A 27,145-nucleotide genomic window follows, 5' to 3' on the forward strand; every position below is an offset into this window, starting at 1 on the left:
GGAAACTTAAAAAAATATTTAAAGTGAGGTCTAGCATTAGAAGACATTAGTATGCTTACTGCCTGTATACCAATCTTCTATCTGAATGTTTGCTACAAAACTAAATGCTGAAATAAATTTCACTCTAAGAGTATTTGTTGTTCATGTTGTGTTGGACCTTGGTCACATATATGGTGCAGCTATGGTCATGCCAATGTCCAGTGTTAGAAGTCTCATTTCATGAAGCTTTATCAGTCACAACATTGGATCAGTTCTGATTTGGCACAGCTCAAGTGCAATTATTCTTGTGTACAACCAGACTAATAGTAGTAGGAATTGGGCTCATTCAAACTAATCAATTCCCTAAAGACCACTTCTTCTAAATAAAACCAAGCCTTTGAGTAAAGCTCCCAGAGTCTTTGTATAGTCAAACATAGGTTGTAGTTTATTCCACGTTTGGCTTTCTGGCAATTGGGCTCTCATTTTTTCCACTGATCAAAGCTGTCACAGGAAAAACAGATTAGCCAGCCACATCCATGGAGAGTCTTCACTCATCTACCTGTGCTTCACCCTGATTTCTGCCAGCCACAAGAGCACAATCTGCCCACCTCAGTGTCCCAAGCAATGGAACACTTCAAGCATGCAAACATGGACTGGTCTGTGGGATATTCACACAGCAATCTGGCTAGCACAGCCACAGCCAAGAAGAAATAAAGTCTAATTCAGTTTAACATGTATTTGTATTTAAAAAATAAAAATAAAAATCACATGATACAACTTACACTTGCTTTTAACTTCCAAGACCAAAACACATACACTAAAATATCATTTCTACCATACAAAATGGTAGGAATGCAAAAAAGCTTTAACAATATTCTTTATCCATCTGACTGCCTCCCCTATGTAAATATCTGTGTTGAAATCTTGAAAGACAAAAAGTATTAACCAAATACAAGGAGACTTACATGTAGTCTGGGTTGAAGCATGTACTGCCACAGGACTCCACCTTGCAGTGTAACCCAATGGTACATGTGATCCATGTTTCTCTGGACCCAATCCAGAAAATGTTATGCGACTTGCAGCATCACGTGCATGCATAAATGTTGCTTTAAACAGCACCAAGTATTTAAGTTCTCAAACAAAAGGGACATACAGTAACCTGGTACATAGATGCTTTATTTCTGACATTAATATGGTCTGCCTTGTATGTGAGATTCTCTTACATAAAAGTTTGTAGTACAACAAAAACTAAGATAAACAAGGTGTTTGTTGTACATCATGTCAAACCTTAAAACAAAAAAAAAGTAATTGAGTAATATGTATTTAGTTTTCATGCAAGTTTGGCTGCTGCATGTGGTCTACTTACAAACTGAAAGAAATGCAAATGCACACAACATTCAAAAAATAATAAAAGATGCCCGACATCAAAGATTAAAACCTTCTTGCTAAAGAAACAAAATAGGAGTTAACTAGATGATCCAACCAATACCAAACCAAATGAATACTACTTATAATAAATCTATGCTTAATCTCAGAATAGGGAGCTTTTATGATACCATTTCTGCTGAAATATATCATCCATGTTCTGGATATTTGTTCTCTTTAAAGTTCTTTCGCCCTTGGAGAATTAAATGCAGTCTCCAGCATAAAATGTTTTTGTTAAATCCACTGTGGTAATGTACAACTAAATCTAGTACTGCCAAGAATTCCAGTTCCTTCCTCTTGGATCTCACTGGTGAGTAATCTTGGCATGATGGATCTTTTCTGATCCCATCAGGTATAGGATTCCCCTCTGTCCTCCTCCTTAAAATTTTGGTCTGAATTAAAAACTGTTAAAAAGGTTTATGCCTACTACTATCATAGCCAGGTGAATATTTAATATTTAAGATAAAATAAAAAACTCTTAAAAATAAGGATTGTATAAGCTCTGAGATGTTTAAAAAAGTTAAATAACCAATTACTTTCTTTGTGTCGACTCATCATGTGTTAAAATTCCCCACCAATAAATTATTCTCTACCATCTTTGATATTAAAATGATAGGAATACTTTCCACACCCTGCATAGTACTGGTTGATCTCATTAAGTTAACTAGAGAACCTGACATCATTTTTGTAATTTTACGTACAGTGCATACGATGCTCGCTCTTTCCATCTCTCATAGCAGCAAGCCGATTCTGCCACCATCTGTAGCAGCACACCCGGGAGTGGAGAGGAAGAGTGTTTGAATCATAAATAGCTAAAACTACAGTGTACAATTCTATTTACCTGTCAGTATTTGTTGATAACACACCATTGCCATTTGCTAGAAATTAACTACATAAAAATTTCTACAACAAAACCAAATGCAAACATTCCTTCAAAAAGAAAAAGACAAAATAAGTGCAAATACCTAAAATAGGCAACTAAAGCAACTGTTGTGACCTGTATACTTTTAAATAAGGACCAAGATTTTCATAAATAAAAGACGTTCTTTGCTCTTCAAACATTTAGTAAGTATATAATGGTCAAACTTAAGTGCAGATACAACTGTTTTGAGATCCAAGGTGCCAAGTTTCTTTAAAATAATAATAATAATAATAAGGTATAAAATGCATTAGTTTTTAGTACCTATGCAGGACAAAGTACTTCTAGGTCACATAACGGACCATAGCCTTCTTTTCTAAATATATTAAAACAAGGTATGGGAAGAGTTGTATATTGCAGGTATACCTTGTAACTATTTTGTAGACCAACATGATTTAAGGGGTATAGTGCAATCTTTATGTAGATGTAACATACAGTATAGATTTGTACACTTCAGCTCTGTCATTCTTCTGCTATACCATACTTTAAGGTTAAAGGTTTAAACTTGTCCTTTTTTCGTTTCTGCTGTTTTAACAGGAAACAACGTTGGCTTCTAGACAACCTGCATACATATAAATATCTACATTTAAGCTTTAAAATGAAAATAAATTATAAAAAGACTCCTTTCCAATTTACAGATTTTTCCTTGTTACTACACACTGTACAATACATTCAACAATCATCTCATTTTGAGATTTATGAAGAAAATACTGATGCTTTACACTAAAACCTAATTCACCCCTCTCTGCCTACTTCTAGTACCATTTGCAAATAAATATATTTAACACTGTAGTTAATTTCACTGTTTTGCAGCATACCAAAAAATTAGTAGTGCAACTTTCTATCCTTCCTTTATACACCTCTCCATTGTGTTTCTTTACATACTAGGAAAATGCTACATAAGCAAAAGCACATTCAGTCATGTATGTCGTTCATTCAGAAACCAGTAACAACCTATGAACCTACTCTATACACTAGCAGAAAAAAAGCAATGCAAGTCAAAAAAATAAATATGAAAAATAGACCTAAAAACTGTATATTCTGTATGTACTGCAATGCTCTTTGCTATTCTTTATAGTATTTAAAGGTATTACTTTTTTAATATTTAAGAAATGCATTGCAGAACTGTTTGTACTATCCCTTTGTAGAGAATACAGGAGTTTTGTGTCCGTTCTTTGTCAGTCAAGAAAAGAAAGGAAGCTTTAAGAAAGTCTGAAGGTTTCCCTTAGCATGCTGTCTCAAAGTAAAGACTTAATTCACAAGTATTGTGCTGGCATCTCCTTCAACACTGAATCCATTTCAATAGAAAGAGATGGTTGTCAGTTGCAGTGACCATCACAGTATCAGAGCCCTTGAAGTGTTACTGGTAGCTGTGTATGTGTTCAGATATCTTCTTGCTTGTTCAGTCATGATAAGCTGGTCTTCTGTTTTTCCATAAACAACAGCTTCCCATTCATAATTTGGCTGCATAAAACAAAATTCAATTTAAAAGATTATTCTTTTAACAAAAACATTTCTTCTTTAGAATTAAGCAAATCTCATGTAGCCTTCTAGAGTATAATGAATTATGAAATTCTAGCAATACTGTATTTCACTGGGAAGGATTTGTCTTCTGCAAGACAATACCAAAACTTGTGACAAAGTTCCTTCATTCTCCCATAAATCCACCTCACCAGCAGTGAGCTATAACATACCAAAAAATGCTCTTAAAAACAGATTTGTTCAGCAATTGAAACACAAAAGGGTAGTTAATTAAGTTGTCTTTTTTGATATATTCTCCTTTAAATATGCTAAGCTCAACAAGAAGCAAAAAGCATTATTGACAGCTGTCTGGGTAACATCAAGGAAGGCAAAAGAGTTTGGCAGCTGAAAAAAATACTGTAAAGGACTTAAATGAACTGAGCTGACAGCTGTGCAAGGACTGCCAGACATGGTAAAGGCATTAGAAGCAAAAATAATGAATGGAAAAGCCACTTGTCCTGCTTATTCCAGGAAGCAAATCCTGCACATTTACATGAGTCACTGAATCTCAAACTGATTTCTAGTAGCTCGAAATCAGAACTGACAGTAGCAGACTGTAGCATAAGGAAGTATTCAAGATTCTCATATGTGCAGGAGGGAGAAAAACTCATCTAAAATCACAGAGAAAATCAGCCATTTGAATTTCACTATTTATTTAGCATAACCTTGATTCATGGAAGGCCCCTGTGATTAGAAGAATTTAGTAAACTAAATTCCACTGGGGAAGGAAAGAAAAGAGAAAGATGATTCAATGAGAATACTGGTGAGTACAGTATGACTGAGTCCCCTTTCAAGCATTCTGAAGTGCATAGTTCTCAGCCAGGCAGACACATTGACCTTTAGTACAATTCACAGCATTTAATCTTTTTTGGAATCGCACAGTTATGTGAAGTTTATTCTTTCTCATCATTAAAAAGGATCAGCAAATAATATTGTTGTCTTTGTACTTAAAAACACACCATTGTTATAATGGCTAAGTGAAAAATGGAAGATAAGGCTCTAAGTGCCCTGTCTTCCTATTTTTTAACTTTTAGAATTTATTCAGATAAGTAAATGTTCTGAGAAGGCAGAAAAACTATACATTAACTTCTATGGGACAAAACTATAGGTGCCAAATCAGGTCAAAGAGAATCTCTCCTGAAAACTGGTAGTCAAAACACACACCCAAAAACTAGGTTCCACTGTCAGAGCTAAGTAACAGTTTAAACAGTATGGAAAATACAGGGTTGTAGAACAGGCACGCTACAAGAACAATTACCAAACAGAACCTGTGGATTAACTCTGCTTAACAAATCCCACTGGAATTATTATGAAGTGAACACTGGACAAATCCAAGAAACTTAGATGCTATGGAGATTTAGTTTCCAGCAAGTCAGTGCTGCAAGCTTTCTTAGTGCTTGACTTCTTTGAACCTATCTTGTAAGTCTCTGCTATCCTGGTTTTATGCTGCATACACATTTAAATGTTAGAAGACACTCGGTTTGAACATCTGGGTTGTATTTAAAGAACTTAGGTATGAATAAACACTCTGTGGACATACGACCAACTTATGAAAAATAAGGATAATGGAAACACTGACCAAAATTAGAAAGAACTATTCAGTAGAACAGTTCCAGACAGACATTAGAACAAGACAGAAACAAACAAACAACAACAACAAAAAAAACAAGAGCAAGAAATTGTTGAATAGTTAACCTGCTAACCAAACAAAAAGAATACTTCGAAATCAGACCTGAAGGGATTTCTCCAGTTTGACATTTTTTGAAGAACATGCATTCAGTTTCTTCTTAATTACTGCATTTGCTTTGTTTGATGAATTTGTGTCTTGGTTTTCTGATGTCAAGTTACATCTGTTGTCATGTATTTCCAACAATGGTATCATTAATAAAGATGTAGTATATGCATTTTCTGACTATAAATAAAAAAAAGGATAGGGAACATAAATAGTAATTAGTATTTCATAAAAATAATATTCAACTGCTGTGATCAGAGAAGTCAAAATGTAAACAAAGCAAATACTATCAGATAGTCCCTAAGAAAAAAGCTGAAAGGAAAAGTGATGAACACTATGTAAGTGAACTGGCTTGGTGTACACTACGATTCATAGTCAATTCTGATGATTAGCGCCCAGCATGAGTTCAGTATTACTGAGTAGACAGTTTCTCCATCCCATATGGAGCCATGCTACAGCTGATGATATGTTGTTAAGAGCAAGACTTTATCAAGTAACTACAGAACAATGCTGAAGAAAAAAGCTTGTAATTCAGTTCTAGTTGAAGCCCTGTGAAAGTAAGGATAAGGAGATCAGAGTAAAAACCAACCCCCCCCCCAAAAAAAAAAAACGCAAATCAAAAAAATCCAGTCCATGGAATCATAGAATGGCCTGGGTTGAAAAGCACCACAATGATCATCTAGTTTCAACCCCCCTGCTATGTGCAGGATCACCAACCACCAGACCAGGCTGCCCAGAGCCACATCCAGCCTGGCCTTGAATGCCTGCAGGGATGGGGCATCCACAACCTCCTTGGGCAACCTGTTCAAGGACATCACCACCCGCTGAGTGAAAAACTTCCTCCTAATATCTAACCTAAACCTCCCCTGTCTCAGTTTAAAACCATTCCCCCTTGTCCTATCACTATCAACCTATGTAAACAGCGGTTCCCCCTCCTGTTTGTTTGCTCCCTTCAAGTATGAAAGGCCACAATGAGGTCTCCCCAGAGCCTTCTCTTCTTCAAGCTAAATAAGTCCGGTTCCCTCAAACTTTCTTTATAGGAGAGGTGCACCAGCCAACCATTTCTTTATCCATTGAACAGTCCATCCTTCAAATCCATATCTCTCCAATTTAGAGAGAGAGATGTGGTGAGGGACCATGTCAAAGTCTTTGCAGAAATCCAAGTAGATGACATCTGTTGCCCTTCCCCTGTCCACCAGTGCTCTCATTCCATCACAGAAGGCCACCAGATTGGTCAGGCAAGATCTGCCATTGGTAAAGGGCCATCCTGGCTGTCTCAGATCACCTCTTTGTTTCGTATGTGCCTTAACATGGTAACAAGGAGGATCTGCTCCATGATCTTCCCAGGCACAGAGGTGAGGCTCACTGGCCTTTACTGCCTGGGTCTTCCTTTCTCCCTTTCTTAAAAATGACAGTAATGTTTCCCTTTTTCCAGACAGCCATGATTTTTCAAATTTGATGGAGAGAAGCTCAGAAACCACACCAGCCATCTCTTTCAGAATCCCAAGATGGATATCATCTGGCCCCATGGGACTTACATACATTTAGTTTCATAGGGAAGACTCGGACTTGTTCCAGTGCTTCAGTGGGATGCAATCCACTCCTCTCACCCACACCCCTAGAGGTTTGGCGTCCTGGTAGACTTGAGGAGCCTGACCACCAGTGACAACCAAAGCAAAGCACTTATTGAGCACCTCTGCTTTTTCCATATTTGAAGAAGTCACTGCTCTGTCCTCGTCTATCAGAAAGGGAACAATCTCCTTGGCCTGTCTCCCCCTGCGTATGTACCTGTAGAACCCCTTCTCATTATTTTTCACATCTCTTGCCAAGTTCAGCTCTATCCGTGCCTTGGCTTTCCTAATCCTATCTCTACACATGCAGACAATGCCCCTACATTCTTCTCAGGCTACACAACCCTGTTCCCACTTCCTGTACATTTCTCCCTTTTTCCTCAGTTTAAGCTGCAGGTCCCTGCTCAACCATGCCGGTTGCCTGCTTCCTCTGCTCAATTTCTTCTGCTGCCATACTAGTATCAAGGGAAGAACTGTTTTAAGAACTGAAATAAGCACTGGATTGACCATTCCGCAGATGAGTTCTACATGCTAACAGAATTTTTGGAAATAAAGAAAAAAATCCAGCTTACTACAGCAAAGCAGAAGAAAGGTATACAGCAGTTTTAGAGAATAAAATTAGATGAGAACAACAGTGACAAAAGTATTTGTTTGCTTACAAAAACACAACATTAAAATGTGTTAAACTACCTTTGTATATTTATTCTACCTTGGACCTAACTCCTAGCTTACCTCCCCATGGAGGCACAATTCCCACTTAAGACATTTTAAAATTAAATATCACTAGCATCTCTCCTCCTAGCAGAGCACTCCTACTACACCAGCACCTGTCTGTCACTGGAAAAGGAAGAAAAGTGATTCCTCCAATCCACTGTAGCAGTACATCATGGTGCACCTCATTTTTAGCTTAATAACCTGAGCATAAGTGAAGGACAATTCAGCATGCCGTAACAAGACATTACTAAAAGAACACTCAGTATTTTATTTCTGTTTTGAACAACTGCAGCTATGAGCAATACTAAGAGCTATGTTTTTGGGGAAGCAGAGAATTTCCACTAGGTGGCAGAGCACCTAAGACCTAATAGACACAAACGCTTATGGTGGAGCCTGAAGCATTTAAGAAGAGAATTTAGAGAAAACCAGCTACAATAATCAGAAAATGGTACGTCTTAAGCACATGTTGTTTTAGGTACTTAAACAGGGCTTAACACCTGATCAAGATTCATAAACGTTTACTCTCATAATTAAACACCTGCATGCATTATTATAATATTTATATTAGTTTTCCCACAGAAAGATTAAGCTATTTAGTTATTCTATTGGAATAATATTAGGGTACTTTTTAAAGGAATGCGGGACCAAGGAAGCCTTATATCTGAGCTTCTGATGTCTTGATCACTGAGGAAGAGGTATTCAGATTGTTTCAGGAAGAGAAATGTCACCAACTTTATCTCCTACATGGCTGATATTTCTTATTGTATTTCCTATTATATTAAATGAGAAAAGGAAAAGTGTGCTGCCTAGTATGCAAGTAGGTATTCTCATATCACATCTACCAGAATGTCTAGCATGCAAAACACAGCTGTAAACATCATCTACTTGTTTAGAGAGCTTCAGTGTGCCATATGTGAAGTTTACAGATAACTAGCATGGAAAGCAGCTATGCTACAAAACACTGCTAAGCATCCACGTCACTCAGAATTTCCTGCTTCTGTGCCCTGAATGCCTGAAAGGAAGAATTAACAAATGGAAGCCCAATGTTCAAGTATTGCTTAAGTAGTTGAAGTAATATTTCAAAATAAAAGTGATTCTCACTTCATAGATTTATGAATCTAACCTCAAACCAAAAACTCTTGTAGCTGCTACAGAGAAAGACATTCAATTCCACACTCATATTGCATTAATATTAATACCTACCTGTACATCCAAACCACTGTCTTCTGTGAAGAGTTGGGCACCAAGCTCTTCTTTTTCCCATGCATCCAGGACCAGTGATTTTCTGACTTTTTTAGAAGAATTGTGCTGCAATAAATGTTTTGTAGAGAACGGTTGTAAAATACTATTTAAAAGCTGTTACTGTCTAGCTGAAATTATTATTATGAAGTTACCTCCTGCTTGCAGCTTTTATACACAGAGTCATCTTCCTCCTTGAGAAATATATCTGTTCCAGTTTCCTCTTTCAAAACTTCCCTAATGTCTTCCTCCAAGAAGGCAAGTGGTTGTGACTAAGTTAATTAAAAAGAAGAGGAGAAAATACAGAAAGCCCATTAGCTGCTAGTTTTTACCACTTTTTACTTTTACCAAATAAGCGAACTTGCAAAACATAGCAGAGAAAGAATTTAAGCTACTGTTACTAAGGATCAACATTTCAAGGCTATACATGTTACTTCATGTTATTTCTATCCAGATAAAACACATACATGCACACAGTGCCTCCAAAAAAAACCCAAAACCCACTCAGTAAGTTAGCGTTGAAGACGACATGCAAACTATTTGTTCACATTTTTAGCAACAGCTATTCATTAACAAAAGGAATACAAACTCCTTATATATACAAAGTACATACAAACACACACGTACACACATGTATGGACACAAACATACTAAAAACTGTATTATTGAAGTACGACTCTTGTTAGGAAAGGAATTTATGTTAGTCTTAACACAAATCTTTGAATAAGACATCGATAGTCTTCAGTACAGTACAGAATTTCACAGAAGCCATACAGATGGCTCCTTTGTGTACCAACAGGAGAAGAATTCCCTTAAGCCTTCAAAATTTGATTTTGAACAGGAGGTTAACAGTGGACAGAAACAGTCATGCCAAACCGCTCCATTTGCATAGTGAGAGACTGTGAATCTATAGGGTAACACAGATGGTGCCAAGCCCTGTGGCAAAGTCTGAGCTACCTTCTGTGTTTGCAAAAAAAGTAGTCAATATACATTGGCTGGAATTTTTTCAGAACTTGAAAAGCGTGTGTCTACTGAATTCCAAAAGTTATTATGCATTAACATACCAAAAGTAGGTTAAGAAGGAAGCAAAAATTGGATTACTTGAAAAAAATGTAACATTATTCATAGTCAAGCAAAAAAAAGTCTTCTGTCACTGCCAGAAGAATCAAAGGAGTCACAAATTGCTAAATTAAGGTTTTGTTTTTAGGATGAAGAAAATTCTAGGTTTCACTTAAGTAAACTCCTGAGAAGGGTTAGAACACTTCTAAGCATCTTCCCATCCAAAAGAGCTCAGAATACTAGCATGCTGTGGTAAACATCAAGTTTCAGTTCTAACAGTGTTGAAGAACCAAAACCAGAAAACAACTTAGCTCTTACATGGTCCAGAAGATCCAAAGATAGCACATTTTTTCAAGTTAAATGTGAATATTGCTTGAAATAAAGAAGTCGTTCATATTCACCTGCACCAGATTGCTGTCAGTAGGTTATCTGACTGAAGAACCCACATCCATTCAGTCTCTCACTTATGATTCTTCTTTTTGAAAATCAGAACGCTAAAGTATTAAAACTAAATTCTCAGACACTGATGTTACCACCTAGTAGGAGGCACACTGTTAACATGGCTACATCAATTTAAATTAACTGACAAATGTAGAAGCAATGTTTTAGTCTTTGTCAGTATTCCTAGATTTACAGGTACTGAACACCATTCAAAAAGGCAATGCCTCCATACTACACTGAAGGTCCACAGTCTGTCCAGCATAAAAAATCTGAAATGTTTTATCTACAGTTTAGCAATCCTGCAGGATAGTGCTGAAATTCACTGAAACATTAGCATTGTTAGAAAAAGCTTACAAAGACCACGCTAGGGCTTACAACGTCTAAAAAATAAGAGAGTATTTATAATTTAAATAACAAGAAAATAAATTATGTCATTACATACCGTAAGTTTGAGAGGGCCATATTTTTTTTCCTGAGCAGCCAAAGCATTTTTAAAAGGAGTTGGTGTCCTTGGTGTTGAACCCAACAGAGATCTTCTAATTGTGGGAGTCCGAAAACTATTAAACATAGAAAACTGTTCACACGTGTTTAAATATTTACTTTATCAACAGTAATTTCATAAAATGAATCTACAAGCCAAACATTTTAAAATACCTTAATTCACGCAATAGATATCACTATCATTAAACATTAAGCATTACAATCACAATAATATTACCCTAGCTATATAAAAAATTGAAATTAATTTCTGCTTTTTAAAAAAGGAAAAAATTAACTGAGTACAAGTCACTGTTAAATTAAATAGAAGGCCAGTTTATGTTAGCATACAAACACTTAAGTGTTGCAGCTTCTATAAATCATTTATAGCATGTCTATAGATGGAATGATTTCTCAACGTATAGAAAAAACTTGCTTTTATTTATGCAACACCAAGAGATGCTTAATGCAATAATCCTACCCTGCATTTTCCTTTTGATCTGTTGGTGTCGTTTCCTTGTGTAGAGGAGTCGTAATGAGAACTTTCTGCCCACAGATTGGCGTTGACGTAAATGCAGGATTTTCAAGGTTAAATTGTTCATTTCCAGAGCAAGTGTTGAAAAACTAAGCAAACAAAGGACAAAGGGATCACTGTATCAAGCATTAAAATCTGTATGTGTATCAGAAGGGTTTTCACTGAGAAACCCCAACAAACTGATTTTGATTTATACACCAAGATATTTGCCATATTTATCACTGAAACTTCTTAAAATCCCTACTGCTTGTTAATGCCAGAGACAATAGGCCTTTATCTACAACTGCTTGCATGATTAAGGGTGATCTGAGCTGCAAGTCCCCCACTGAAATAGTCAGTCTTCAAAACTTCAAAAGGAAATCTGTTATTTTAACATTTCTTGATAGATCTACCCGAAACACATGTTTTAAGAAGTCTTTGGACATATTTAGGCTGCGATGCACTACTAGGGAAGAAAGCATTTGTAATTTATAACCCAGCCACTGTAGTTTTCCTAGCTTAGCCGCATTTAAAAATAAACTCACCTGCGATGGAGAAAATGGTAGTGTTTTCACTGGTGTGTGCTTTAGTGCAACATTGATGGCATCGTTACACAAGCCATCATTCAGTTCATTAACTGGCGATTGCCCAACACGCAATCTCTTCTTCTTTCTTAAGATAGCAGGCGGAGTGCTATATTTAGTTACATTTGGAGTGGTTGGAAAAACCGCCTCTTCCTCACCACTGACGCTACTGTGTTTTTTGCCATCAAGCATGACACTGACATTAAACTGGCACTCTGCAGCCCGTTCGTTGTGTTGAATCCGCATTAGTTTTAATGGAGCTGGCTTGACAGGAGATGCAACAGCCTCGGAAAGGTCAAAACTGGTGACATCACTCCAAGCTAAAGGATCCTATGAGGCAAGATACAAAACGCTCAAACACTAGCAGTTTTATCTAAGATTATTTCACAACAACAAAGCCAGTCTTACAACTTTCTTCCCTCACAGCTTATGTAATGAAAAATTACACTCCCTGTACCTTACAAACAAGACTAAAACACAAAACATTTTAAAGCAAGCAATAAAACAAATCACTTAGTATAAGTGAAACTACAGCCAAGTGCAGTATAAGGTAATTTCAAAAATATCTTATACTAATTACACTCCGATGTCCCTAAATAACTTTTTCGCTTTCTTTTCTTAAAAATAGCATGAATACGGACTTACTGATTCAATAAGCTCTAGTGTCTCTGCAAATTCAGGAATGGTTTGTAGAGATGATAACACTGCATTTGCTTCCACTGCCAAATACTTAGTGGGTGAATTCTGCTGAACGGATGTGCCCTGGGTCTCATCAATGCTGTAGAACTCGCTTGTTTGTTCCCCAAGGCTATTTAGTGTATTAGGTACACAGTCTTCCATAACAAAACTTCCAGACCAGGTAGGTAAGCTTCCAGCTTGCTAAAAGGTTTGAAAAAATGTTTTGAGCTTATTCAGCTTAGAAGTTGAGCAAAGTCAATCGTTAAGCAAGGAAGAAAAATAGTTGAATGTGGAAAGACTAAACATAACTATTAATTTTACTTTTTCAAACACTAGTTATCTGTTCAAAGTAATGCAGTTAGTTAACACACTAAACATTCTCAAACTTTGTCAGATTTTTATCTCAACTCTCATTCTTGTCTTATACATTGATAATTAAGGAATGTATTGGAAGCCATCTGCGATGCAAGTTTCCTGTTTTTTCAACATCACCTAAATATAAATTCATTTTCAGTAAAGAACAAGATTCCTTTTAAGATCAGAAACTCTAGAAGATTAAATTCTCCCAGTATAAGAGATTTTTAATGAAGACTCTACACTAATAACTCGCTTACCTTCTAAGTGGTTACCCTATTTTAGTACATTGCTTAGTGCTCAAGAAACAGATTTTTGTTTGGACTAAAATCTAGAAGAAAAGTTTATTCTACTGTACAAGCAGAACATTACACCATTTCAAGAGAATGCCAGGAATAACTACTACATAAAAACAGAGGTTCGCCTGTAAAATAATTAGTGATCAGTAAGTTCTTTAGGTATCTGATGTTGCTCACAGCCCTTTGTTCTTGAGGAAATGTCTATCACCTGCAAGCTTCTCACTCTCAATTGAAGTTCATGAAAGTTTTGTCCAGTGCAAATTTATATATAGCTTGACATGTCTAAATATGGATATTAAGTACTGCAAACACACCCAAAAGTTTGACAGAAATATAATAATAATGCATCTTTTACTTTTCTGTCAAACAGCTGATTGACATTGCTGATTTACAGAACTGAATTGCAGGGACATGAACAAGCATGTGCTAACTTTTGAAAGGGATTAAAATTGTGGTTCTTAAATTAGGAACAACTGTCAAACTGCAGGTCATATTTCTGCTGCTTTTACAGTTTAGAATACTGTGTTTTGCCTCAATTCAATATATAGACTTTGTTTTACAACTGATCGACAGCTTCCATTTTAAAAGGTCAAAAAAAATGCAAATTCATGTCTACATTTCTGAAGATTAGTCTCAGTAAAGTCTACTGAAATATTTATAGAAATGTACAATCCTTACAGATGATAATCGTTTTCTTCTGATTTCGTTCTCTGCTGACATGAGCAGCAACTCAAGTTCCTTTATTTTCTTTTCTTTGTCAGGATCATCATCAATAAATGACTGCTGAAAAATTTAAGAAAGAAGACATTACTTTTTCCACCTTTACACCCTTCCACAGGAAGGATTCCACATTATATTTTAGCTACATTTTTACCAGCAATCTGCTGGAACAAAGCTGTACCAACTGAATCATATCTGGTAACACGGTACTCATGTGCAAGCAAAACAAGTCTAGAAATTTACAGGAGAAGGATCTGATGTTATATTACACAAGTTACTATTCTAATATGGCTTCTAAGATAATCTATAAATGCTAAGTACAGCACTTTTAAACTAAAAGTCACTCTGTTTCATCTTTCACAGAGGTAACAATATTGCCATCTTTGTAGATGTGTTTGTGTTTTCACACATTTTCTACAATTTTGAATAATTTGTTTTTTTCCTCACCGTGTAGGAAAGCATTTCAAATCAACATTTGCTGACAAAGTATATAGGCAATCAGAAACTACCAGAAATGTTAACTTGTTGGAGGACTTAAAGGAGCAGAAAATTATTTATTTCTTCATAGAACAATCCAGCGTCAGATGCTGCGCAAAGCTTTGTTACGATTTGTATTCTCATACTGAGATCAGCAAAGAAAATTCAGTATAAAGCAGGTTAACTGCTCAAGGAAACTTAAGATTAGGCATGGAGTCCTGCAGAACGACTTTAACGCACCTAGCACAAGCAAAATATTTTTTTTTCCCATTGTCAAAGTTATTGTTTTACTAATTTCAAATTCACAAAAACTCTTCCAGGAAGTTATGCTATAAGCCCAGATCACAGAATAGAAGGGGTTGAAAGGGACCTCTGTAGATAGTCTAGTCCAATCCATCTAGTCTGCAGTACACGAGCAATTTCAAATATATTGGCAGTAAATGAGTATAACAACAAGCAAAAAGATACACCGGTTGTTTTCCCTCTCTGCTTTTGTTTTGTATTGTTTTTGTTTTTTAAACTGACAGTTTCTCAATACTTTGGTATTTAGAATGCTGCAAAACAGCACCTTCAACTCACAGATCATGTCTTTAAATATCACAGGAGACAGATAATTCTTACACGTTACAATTTTAACCTAAATATTTAGGTAATAATTAGGATTAAAGCCATACTTCTGTCAGAATTGAGCACAACTGTTCTATTAACATACTACATACAGAATTAACTTCTTATACCCTTCATTGTCACCTTATAAAGCTCTCCCAAGGAGAGAAAAGAGACTAAAGCAAACAAGCTCACTTTCAGCACTGGTATCTATAAAGACAGCTCCTTTTTTTTCTACCTCGAACTACAAATCAAGTCAGAAGATCTACTTGCAGAGGAACATACATAAATTTAGATGAATAAAGACTTAGAGATAGTTTGAAGTTACGTGTTTACTCCTTGTTTTACAGTACAATACATAGTACACTCTCTTCATCTACAATACCCAGTAACAATTTACCTGAACTAAGTTGGCAGATGCAGAAGCATGTTCTACACAGCTGTCTTCTGGTGAGGCATACTGGTACACTGGAATCTAAAAGACACAAATCATTTTAAATACCCTTAAAAGAAGTCTATAAAATTAGTTCTATTTTATCATACATAAAATATTCACTATAGTTTAGAAATCCTAACTTACCACAACATCACAAAAACATTTAATAGATCTTCACTCTCACAGATGAGTTTCTAGTTCCAAACCAAATAAACAATTTGAAACTCGGAAACACTTATTATTCTGAATGTAGAACTTACATGTGTCTGAACAGGGATGTAAAATTGATTCTGAGTGTGCAAGTGTTCCATAGTCACACAAGGCTTTTGCGGAAGTGTGGATGAACCAGTTCTTTCAGAACTAGACTTTGTACCATCTTGTAGATATCCTTCCTGTTCCACCTTTCTTCGCATTGTTGAATTCCAGTGATTTTTAATTGAATTATCAGTCCTAAAATGAAAGTGCACAACAATAACTGGTTTCCATATCTCAGAATGTTTAAAATACAGCATTGATCACACGGTCTGCACACATAAGTTAATCCAAAGTCTCAAATCTAGAAGCTCTAGTAAGTTTGGAGATTGGAAGTTCTATTACAAGCGTGTTGGGTATTTTCCAAAGAACTACTAGAAAGCTGCTTTTTCCAGAACTTCCTTCCACTTAATTTTGAGGCTGCAGGATATTACAAGTAGCAAAAGAGAAGGCTTTGTTTCTGGTAACTACTATAGGTGAGAACCTCAAATCTTTGGATCAACTTCTATCACTAGACCATCTATACCCTATGTTACTGAATTTGCAGAACTTCAAGCTAAGACACTTGGCCTACTGTCCTGCAGTATGATAAATACCACCCAGAGTGCTCTTGTCATTCAAACTTATCTTTTCTTAAATGAAGCATGCATTCACAGCACTAAATCTGTGTGTGCAGCTTCGTGGAAGAAAGTGCCAATGCCTGGTAATGTCACCTTGTACAGGGAAAGCAGGCATGGCCAAAGATGAATACCTACTGCCACTCCTATGGCAAGGAAAGGCCCACAACTTGACAAGTGTAGTGAAATCGCTTAATACAAGGCAAAAGTTGAGGATGGTCTAAAATACTAGTACCATTACTACTAGCATTAAAGAGGTATGCATAAAAAAACTGGCTGTAAGTTGCATCCTTCACATGAGCTCAGCTCCAAGATGCATTCCTCCTTTTCACTGCACTACTGTTAGATTCTTCAACAGTCTCCCAGGCCTATTTGTCTACAGCGATGAGTTCCATCTTGGATTTGCTTTCAGTGGATTGACTAAATTAGGAATGCCTCTGTCCTTATAAACTCACCCTCCCCCCCTGAAATTCTATTCAGATTCAATGCATTCCCATTCCTCCAAATTTGTGATTTCAGTGCTTAATCAGAGTGTAAAAACTTCTAGACATATATTACAAAGGACTCTTTCTCCTAACAGAACAGGTGGCAACATTCCCTATGCACAGCTAGAAAGTTACTTCTGAACACACACGCTACATTCAGAGAGAGAAGCATAACATTGAATTATTAACAGTACAAGGCTAAAATTTTATTTCATTAAAGTTTTTAATACACTGAAATCTTGTTTTCTACAAGCATGTAAGTTGGCAATCACACTTGAAAGCTGAGAACAATCCATAAAATTAATTCTTAACTTGGAGACTATAGAGTGATCAACAAGCTTCACACTACGCAAATGTTGCACAAAATCTTAAGGAAAAAGACTTTGGTATTGAGTCATAGGATGTTAACGCATTCTTCCACTGTTATCTGCAGGTATTCTCTTCAGCTCTGCAAAAGGTTTTTTGGTTTTTTGAAATCAGAAGAATTATAAGTGGTCAGAAGGATTTTGAAAGAATCCTGCAGGGTGCTAGAAGTCCTTATCTGATTTTCTGGCTTTTTAAAAATATATAATCATATGCAAAAATCTTCAATGATACAGATTTCACTATTTATCAAGATAGAAATGTAACAGCAGATTAACTCTGACAAGCAAATCACATTGAAAAGAAGTTTCTAATGACTGCTTTTCATATTGCAATAGCTAACATAAATAGAGTTGAAAAGCACCTTCCGGGAAGCAGCTTTGCTATTTCAGCCCATCGGTTTCCCAAACGCTTGTGAGCTTCATAGATTACTCTGTCTTCTTCTTCTGTCCATGAAGACTTTTTTACCTCAGGGTTGAGATGGTTATGCCACCTCTCTCTGCACTGTTTGCCTATTCTTCCTTTCAGGTGTTTTGCAATTAGAGACCAGCGCTTTGGACCATACTTTTGAACTAATTCAATAACCTGGAACACAGATGGAAGTATATAGTTATAATTTCAAATCCTAACATTTACTATCAAAAAAAAGAAGAGAAAACAGGTGAAGTCCCATTTTAGAAAAGGATTATAATAGTCAATTTGATAAAACATAAGACCTAAGGAAGTAGACAGTAAAATGGGCTTAATTTTTTAAAATTATTTATTAACTCCAAATTCACTGGGTTTAGAATGTAATTGCATACTGATGAAAACAAATGTTTGGAAGCTACAGAATTCCTATCATCCATTGCATAAACTGATATTGAAAAATTTGAAAAACGATGCTGTGAAGATGTCTGGTTCAATCTTTTTCAAAAGCATCAGTATGAAAAAAATAATTTTCACTCCCAAGCCATTTCTACAGTCTTTTGGTTGTGTTGTTTGCTTTTAAAATATATTCAAAGTTTTTCCTTAAAAAGACTAATGAAAACTGTTAAATAATGGATTAGGCAGGTCATATTTGACAAATGCTAGTTTTAAACAGTGGGAATAAGCAGTCAATTTAAAATACAGTATGTGAAAGCTGAAAGTGCATCTCTCTAAGGGGAGGCTAGGTTTTGCAGGCAAGAAGCTGCAGTGTAGATTAATGGAAGTGTGGAAAAGGAATCCAATACACCATTATTAGCTTCTTTAATAGCAGAGCATGAAAAAATTTCCCTCAGCCCCAATCCCTTTAAGTATGGTGGGTTTGAGAAACAGAAGATGTAAATGAGATCTTTGATGCCATAAGGAGATCTCTTCTGCACAGTGAGCTAGAGTTCAGCTAGCAGCCTGAGCAAAGGGAAATGAAACACTTGAGTAGACCAGACACTCCATCTGCTTAAGAGCAGCTGCATTTTTTTCCTTCACAAACAGCATAGTGCAATGTAATTCACTATGTCACATGATGTACGAGACATCATGTGTGGGGTTGAAGCCTAAGAAAGAGGTAAACACTTTTAGCAGTCATATGTTAATTTTATTATAGTAAAAAAGTACAGTATCAATCAGTGCTCATTACCCTCTGATCTTCTTCTTTAGTCCAAGGACCTTTAATCAATTCTGGGTTTAGTACCTTCTGCCATCGATGCTGGCACTGGAAATCTGAACGGTTCTGAAATAAAAGACCAGTGCAGTTGATAAACTTTTAAATAACACACAAGACAATAAACATTAGTTAGCCAGAACTCTAAGCTTATTTCAAATTAAATAAAAATCTAGATAAATTTTTAAAAGTTCTCCCTTATTATTTCTTCATTGCAAGAACATTTCTGGAAAAAAGGATTAAAAAAAGCAACTTTACATGAAGTTCTAATCTGATTGCAATGGTCTTATTTGGTAACTGAGTTAACAACTTACTTTCCTTTAAAGAAAAACTTAGTTATTTCATCCTACTCCACACCTTTTCTGAACTTTAAGCAATTTACATGCTTTTGACATTAATGTTTTTCCCCATATAGGCTACTGATCAAAGATATACTACTTCTTTCAAGAAAATATTTTTCTAACCCTCAAATGTATGCATTCTCAATTTTTCACTACAGCATCAAGGAAAAGAGATTTATATCAAGTTTAGCTAACACACTAATTAAACAACATGGCTTTTTCTGATCAGGACAGATGGTGCTTTTCTGTAGCTTCACTAAAGATCTTTTGAAATATTGTTCCCAGTTATGAAAGAGAAGATTTCACTTCACCTCCTGAAAAGCACCTGCAAGAAAATTTGGGATTACCAGGATGTTGGCTAGATCCCTAGAAATATACAGATAAGAGCCTGATCCAGTACAATACAGGAGCATGCCTTTTATGATGCTAGGACACAGTAATTTGCTGCCTTCAGTGCAAGCTGCTGGATAGCAAGTACTGATTTCAAAGCATTACCATGCTAACAAAAAGTTAAACAAGAGGCAGTTTGCAGACCACAAAAGGCACCATTAGATCTAAAATTACCATAATAATTTCAAGTTAATCACAAATAGACATTGTTGGTTTAAAAGCACGCTGAAATTAATTATTATAAACACCTCATTTGCCAGCAAAGATGAGCTGTAAAAGATAGACTTTCAATATATGCTAGTTGTTCCCATCTTCAGTGGGAGAAAAATTTTGAAGTTGGAGCCTTGTAGTATTCTTACCTTCAGTTTCTGAAATCACCACATTTGAAGTAGAGAAGCAAGACATACGGTGAGATAAAGTCATTTCAGGTTGTCTGCTTTACTCACAGTAAATTGAGGGAGAGCAAACACAGGTTGTATTTTCTCCCCCTTGAGAGTCACCTTTCAGCATTCTTCACTTTTATTTGGGCAGAATAGAAGGGAAGGTTTATTTGTGCCCAGAACAAAAATGAAATAGTTCTAAAAACATGCTGGTAACTCAGCTGGTCTTTCTAGAGAAAGAGCATCAGTAACAAAGTGCTACTCATGCCAATCCCTATTATTTGGCATTGTAATTTGAACATAGCAACAGGTTGCCTGGAGAGGCTGTGGAGTCTCCATCCATGGAGATATTTAAGACCTCACTGAATACAGCCAGTCAGGGCTGGCTGCCCTGGACTTGCCCCAGCTGACTGTGCTTGAGCAGGAGGCTCAGACCAGATGATGTAGTTCTGTTATGGACAGTCAGATCCTCCATGTATGTTTCCCATAATAGCTGAGGAACCTTTTTTCAGCCTCACTTGAACACAGCTGAACAACAGCTGTCTGTCTCAAGAAGCATTTTTTTTCAGCTGCAAAACTTTTTATGAAATCAAGATGCAACTCCATGCTGTGCTTATAGATTGGTATAAAAAAAATGGTGCCAGTGTTTGATATTATCCCTGTCTTCTGCCCTTCACTCATTTTGCTGTGTGTTTTTTGTTTGTTTTTTTTTGGTAGGGGACAATGTACATTTAAGAAGTTTATAAGTAATTCACTATTTCTTATATTTGTAAGCCTTAAGCTTATAAACATAAGCTCAAGATCTTTGCCATCTGAGAAAAAGTCTGTAGAAGCACACTGCATAAATACTATGAGAAAAAGAGGTGTTAAAGTATTTTGAGTTCAGCTTTACTTTTACCTATTCACACTGGAGTTTCATGCAACCGTATCATCCCACTCAACGTTATAGGAACCAAAAACAGGGTATTGATTTTTAGGTTTCTAATATTTGAATACTCTGTACCACTTCTTGGTAGTTATTTTAGCATTAATAAATTCTAACCATGTTTTTATATTATGTATTTCTACAAAATTTAATCAGAATAAAAAGAACATCATCCATTTTGTTGAAAGCTTTTTCTACCAGTGCAGCTCATACAGCTGATGAGTCATTTAGCAATTGAATTGACAGCTCCTTTACTCATTCCAGTTGACTGCCAGAACAGAACATTTAAAAAATTATAATAGTAAACTTTCAAGAAATGTGCTAAGGTTCCATTAGTAGCAACTGAAGATATCACTGAGTGGAGAGATTTACATTTAATAGGGAAGCTGACATCCCTGTAACAGCAGCAACGAAAAATAAAAACAGAAATGTACAAATACCATTTCCTAAAGTGCTAGGGAATCAATCCTGCTCCTTTGAAGCATCTTCCAGGTGCAATCCACTTTCCTACCTGCTTCACAAGCAAATAGTGAAGTGTAGATGCAATCACCACTAGGGAAACAACCCATGGAAAATTAGAATATATTCTATAATGAAAGCAAATACCAAGTGTGAATTTAAATGAAAAAACATACTTTTTTTTTTTTTTAAAATCGATGACTTAAGTCATTTCAGTTCATCATTCGAGCCCCATGTTTCCTGATGTCTGAGCTAGAATTCAAGTCCAAATTACAAGCATCCTTTCAAATATATACGCTAGGCTTTTCTGGTTTGTTTCACCTCAGCTCCAAACTAAACATATGATCAAAGTAAACGAAGATCAGAAGGAAACTTAAGTGAAATAAAAATTCAACTTACTTGTAGGTGACTAGCAATGAAAGCCCAATCGTCTGTACCATTTTGTTCCACCAGCTTCTTCAGCTTTTCATCCTGTTAAGACAATCTCAGACAATAAGTATTATAAGCTACCCCAATACTAAAGAATAACAATTTTCAATATATAACCAATATGAAATATGAAGGAAATCATGCAAAAATCACCTCATCACGTGTCCATTTCACCCTGTTACATATCTTCTTCAAGCTTCTTTGCTGTGAGACTTCATAGTCATGATCTGCGTATTGAAAGTCATCATCTTCTTCACTGCTGAGTACAAGAGAGTGAAGAAGTTGGAAATAGACAACTCTAACTAATTTACTCTAACTACTTGTAGTTTTCTCCATAATCATTACATATCCTAACATAACAAATGAAGTTCTCGTGAACATAAGACCTGCCTCTAGTAGCAACTTCATAATCACTATGTCAAAGGAACAAAATTAGTTTGAACTTCCAGGTCATATACCAGGATACAGACATAATTCCTTCTAAGTGAAGATGTAGGTTTAAAGCAAAAGCTGTTAAGATCATCTTTTCATAACACATTTGTGAATCTTTATTTCAGAATAAAAAGCATGAAATTAAAAGGATCACTAGTCTGAAAAAATCCATTCATGGTCCACCACCGTAATTCCTGCAACAAACACAACAAGGATACCAAAGAATTCAGCCTCAGCTTGAGTTTTTAAGTGGTCTCCTGCCTTGAGTATCGCCTCAGTGTTACAGATACAAAACACAGCTTTGAAGACAGAAACACCGCAGCAAGAGATCAGTACAGTGTATGCACTGATCCCCTGGGGAAAGAGTCAAAGGGGCGGGAAACCTGGTAATGTTTGCAGCTCCACGTAGGTCATGCTCCATCTACTGGAGAAATCCATACCTCACAGCCTTGATAAACAAAGCCTTTCAAATAGGAAGCACAGGGAAACGCTTCATGGAAACAACACTTAAACTGACACGTCAGTGATTCATGCTAGACAGCACTAATTTAAACAAGTGAGGAAACCTAGGCCTAGCAGCAGGAAGGGCAGCTCCTCTGCATTAGTTACAGCAAAGACACAGAGGAGACACACTTAATTATAGTGAGTTTCACACTGCATTTTAAGTTTCACCCATTTTGTTATCAATATAAAGCACAATATCGCAACTCCATATTCAGAACTAAGTTTTTCTTCTCAGTTGAGAAATTTATTCTTGCCTCCTCCCTTCCCAACCCCCAATCAAAGATAAATAAATCCCTTCTCAGAAATGAAGCAAGCCTATGCTGGTGTCCTAAGAACTATTAGATGGCAGAGCTCTGAATTAATTTCTAGAACCCACAGTTCACCCAACAGCCCATAGACCAGCCAAGTGTGTCGTCAGTTACTTCACATGGAGTGAACACCTTCTCTGCAGCTAACATGAGCACACAGCCATTTAAGAAGAACACTGCTTACCCGAAAGCATTACTACAGGACAGGACGTGCCCAACTCCCGCAAAGCCAGAGCATTCAACACGGCTTCTACACCCTATGCTGTATCCCTCAGGAAGATTTTCCTGACTTAACACCATGAGGCAAGTTTTAAGAAACTTTGTGCAGACAATAAAACACAGTCAGCTTGTCTAAAGATTAATATCCTTATTCACACCTCTTGAATAAAAAGCTGGAAGTCCATTTAAATAAAAACGATTATAAGAGTTTTCCATTAATTATCTTAGGACTTAAGAAAACAGGGTTTAGGAGCAACAACATAAAAAAAAAAAAAAAGGAAGATCTTGTTGCTTTTTTCTTTTTTTCCCCTCTTTTTTCCCCACAGGCTCTTGACCAACTTCAGGAGCATACCTTGGTATTATAATCCTATTTCATACCATACAATCTACTTATAACCAAAGATTTGGCCTTGCAGTTCAGTCCACTGTCAACAGCACCTCCCCGCTCAACCGGTACACAACAACCAAGAGCGATCAATCAAGAACCGAGTCTCAGGTTATATGAAAAGCCACGCAGATTTAAAAATAGTTAAAATATAATAATTAAAAAAATGGAGCTAAAGGTAGCTGAAAGCCCTGCACCCGCAGTTCTGGAGCCAGTGCACTCTGCAGGCAGTGAGCTCACCTACACCTGGCTCGGCACAGGGAGCTGCTGCATCATTGGTCTTGTGCTGAGCGGGACACAGGATTATAAAACCAACACAGAGGGACGTTTGGGGATTGCTGTGATTCCAGCTGAGGACAAAAGATTTTCCAAAGATGAACGATCGAACATCTGGCAACTCACAGCAGCTGTGAAAGCGGACTTAAACATGGCATGGATAGAACGCAGCCACCAACTTCCATCAAATGAGTAACCAAAACAATGAAGCATTCCATGAGCTATGTGCAGGCCGCCTTTAAACATCTTTTACCTTGAGACTTCTTTTATTTGGTAATTCTTACTTTAAAGAAACAATAAAACTACTTCCCAACAAAAAAAAAAAAAAAAAAGAAAAGAAAAAATCCAACCAAAGAACCAGTTGTAGTTTAAGAAAATTAAACTTCATTCCATTTGGTGCAAAAAAATTATAGTTTCTTTTCACATCACACTTCAGCCAATGACCTTGAAACCACCTTATGGAACTCAGAACTACACTTTTTTTTTTTTTCCTCTGGGCTTTATCATCACCATTCACTGCCACAGCGCTCTTCTGGAGCTACAGGTCTCTAACCAGAGGCTCCTCTGCTACCACAGCTAGTTTTATTTTCTGTTGTGACATCAAAGCCCTTCACGCTCCTGACAGAGAGTACAAGCTGAAGCTTTGTAAAGATGAAACTGCAGTTTGCAGGAGTGCAGCTGAAGGTACCTTGCTACAGAACGCCTGCTACAAGCAACAAAAACACTCCCTGACCTGGCTCCTGCAGACCCAAGGCTCTGCCATCAAAGCCTGCAGTGCGCCATTGCTCCTTACACAGCAAGTACTCCAAGGTATCGCTTTCTTGGTTCAGCTGCGGTTTTTCAGAAGAAAAGTATCTGCCAGAGAAACTATCTGCGACTTTGAGAACGGCACCAGCTCCACGGGAGCACTGCAGCAGCCCCGGGTAGCGCGCACACATAACTGCCGCTGCTCACTGAGCATCCTTTCCTCTCCCGGCCCTCGTTCTCCTTTTACGTCGTTTTATCACTTTTTCAAAAAGCGATTTTCTATTTAGGACAGGAGCAGTAAAGTACTTCTGCCAGACCCACGTTTGAATTCAAAGCGAAGACACACCCATCTCCATATCAGTAAACAACAAACGTATCAGAGCCATCTGCGGCCGCTGCCGAAGCCCCCAAGGAAAGCTCCCCCCCGGGAAGGCTTCGGGCTGCGAAAAAGCACCCGAGGACGCTTTCTGCCCCAGCACGAGGGGATGCCCGCCGGGGCAGCGCCCAGGGCGGCTGTGCGGGGGAGGGGGCGCTGCAGGGGGGGCAGGCAGGGGGCACCTGCGCGGGGAGGGGGGCGGCACCCGGCGCGGGGAGGGAGGGGGAGGCGGGGACGGCTCCCGGCAGCGCTCCGGGCCGGGCGGCGCCGCGCACTCACCTGCGCGGTCTCTTGGCCATCCTCGGGTCGCAGCATAGGGGGGGCCGCCAGGGCAGCGGAGCGCCCCAGTCCCCGCCCGAGCTCCTCGCCCCGCAACCGCCGAGCTCGGGCCGGGCGGGGGGAGGAGAGGGGCAGCGGCGGCCGAAGGAGGCTTCGAGTTCCCGGGACGGTTCCCTCCCGCCCGCGGAACTCCGCGGCATCCGCAGCGCGCTGCCGGCCGCCCTCAGCCCCGGCCCGGCCCGGGCGCGTCAGGCATGGCTCGGCCGGGCCCTGCCCGCAAGGACGGGGCGCGCAGCGGCCCCTCTCCCGCCCGCCGCCCCCCTCCTGTCAGAGCCGCCGCGGTGCTGCGGCGGTGCCTTCCCGCCCCGACCCGCCGCCGCCCGGTTTCTCTTCGCCTCACCCCGCCCCGCCCGCCCGCCCGCCCGCCCGCCGCCGCCAGCCAGCCAGCCCCCCCCGCGGCCCCGGCTGCGCCGCCACCACCACACTCGCGGCGGGCTCGGTCGGTGCTGCCGAATCTCGCGCCCAGCCTCCTTCCCGAGCCACCGTTTGAATCTGCGCAGGCGGACTGCCGCCCCATTGGCTGCCGCCGCCGCACGCGACACGGGCGCGGGCGGGGCCAGGGGGAGGCGGGGCCGCGCGAATCCTCGCGCCAGCCCGAGGCGGGGGTGGGGGGGGATGGAGGAGCGGCGGTGCGGGCGCGTAACCGGGCCGCGAGGCGGCCGGCCGCCGCCGCCGTCTGGTAACGCCCGCCCCGCGCGGACGCGGCCAGTGCAGCCCCCGCGGGGCAGCGGAGGCGGTTAACCGCTCTCGAGAGGGAAAAAAACCGTCGCGGCCTTGCGGGGCAAAAATCAAGCCTCCTTCGAGCCGGAATCGAACCAGCGACCTAAGGATTCCCGCGGGCGGCGCCTCTACAGTCCTCCGCTCTACCAGCTGAGCTATCGAAGGGAACTGGCAGCGGTTGCCGTTCCGCCCCTCACAGCTTGGCGGGCTCGACGGAACACGGCCTGCCGCCCTCATTTCTTGTGGAGAGGTTTTGGGGCCGGCTAGTACGCTGCTTTTGGAGAGCGCTTTATTATTATTATTAATACTAAATAGTGCTTTTCATGCACCACAGGAGAAGCAGTTGTCACCCAAAAAAGTGAAAAGCCATGCAATATCGCACATACTTACCAAGCTCGCGCGCTTTGCCAACCTGTGCTTTCTCATGGCACACGCAGCCCACAGCCGTGAAAATTTAAAGGGAGAGATCCTAACCCCACAGCATTCCCCAGCTGTGAGGTGTTGCTACAGGCAGGCACTGCTTGGAGACAATCACTCACCAGAAAAAACTCCTGCATCCCAAAACACAGTGTTACAATACCCCCAGGGCTGACTGGTCCTGGAGGCATCTGCACCTCACAGGCCTGGCAAGAGATTGTCACTGAGACCTACAAAACCTCTGGTTCTTAAATATCCATCTGCTGCACAGGGCCCTGGGCACCTCCTGCACGAGTGGGTATGCACGAGGTGGGCCAGAAACACCCTTCATCCTCTTCCTAAAGCTGTGTGGGGCAAACCAGGTGTATAATGGTTCTTTTTTTTTTCCCCCAAGAGCAAGTAAAAATGCAGG

At 38.9% G+C, this 27,145-nt stretch overlaps 1 protein-coding gene and 1 non-coding gene across 5 annotated transcripts; both read right to left on the bottom strand.

Annotated features, from left to right (window-relative positions):
• Positions 1 to 1,138: 1,138 nt before the first annotated feature.
• MYBL1 (MYB proto-oncogene like 1) lies at positions 1,139 to 25,914 on the bottom strand. 4 transcript variants are annotated; one of them, XM_031604890.2, is made up of 16 exons: positions 25,537 to 25,914; positions 22,164 to 22,269; positions 21,981 to 22,052; positions 19,063 to 19,155; positions 17,827 to 18,047; positions 16,006 to 16,195; positions 15,710 to 15,784; positions 14,185 to 14,289; positions 12,821 to 13,054; positions 12,137 to 12,505; positions 11,559 to 11,701; positions 11,043 to 11,136; positions 9,256 to 9,372; positions 9,065 to 9,169; positions 5,577 to 5,756; positions 1,139 to 3,787 (listed from the first exon to the last, which is right to left on the bottom strand). In XM_031604890.2, the coding sequence occupies exons 1-16, from the start codon at positions 25,734 to 25,736 to the stop codon at positions 3,659 to 3,661; spliced, it is 2,433 nt and encodes an 810-aa protein (XP_031460750.2). In that variant the 5' UTR covers positions 25,737 to 25,914; the 3' UTR covers positions 1,139 to 3,658. The 4 variants fall into 4 exon arrangements, with proteins under 4 accessions (XP_031460750.2, XP_031460748.2, XP_031460749.2 ...); XM_031604888.2 differs by having other exon boundaries at positions 11,043 to 11,157; positions 22,164 to 22,266; positions 25,537 to 25,913; XM_031604889.2 differs by having other exon boundaries at positions 11,043 to 11,157; positions 14,185 to 14,286; positions 25,537 to 25,913.
• A 477-nt stretch (positions 25,915 to 26,391) lies between these two features.
• TRNAY-GUA (transfer RNA tyrosine (anticodon GUA)) lies at positions 26,392 to 26,481 on the bottom strand. Its single transcript is given in 2 exon segments — positions 26,392 to 26,427; positions 26,445 to 26,481. It is a non-coding gene; the product is annotated as a tRNA-Tyr (tRNA).
• Between the last annotated feature and the right edge of the window lie 664 nt (positions 26,482 to 27,145).

This window comes from Phasianus colchicus, chromosome 3 (genome assembly GCF_987193195.1).
Source record: "Phasianus colchicus chromosome 3, bPhaCol1.hap1.1, whole genome shotgun sequence".
NCBI lineage: Eukaryota > Metazoa > Chordata > Aves > Galliformes > Phasianidae > Phasianus > Phasianus colchicus.

Bases quoted from the DNA above. Each gene is read 5' to 3' on its own strand.
- MYBL1 (XM_031604887.2), bottom strand. From the start codon at position 25,736: ATGCCGCGGAGTTCCGCGGGCGGGAGGGAACCGTCCCGGGAACTCGAA. The intron at 22,270-25,536 runs GTGAGTGCGCGG...TCTTGTACTCAG, and splicing joins ATGGCCAAGAGACCGCGCAG to CAGTGAAGAAGATGATGACT. The intron at 9,373-11,042 runs GTATGTAATGAC...TAATTAACTTAG, and splicing joins ATGGCCCTCTCAAACTTACG to TCACAACCACTTGCCTTCTT.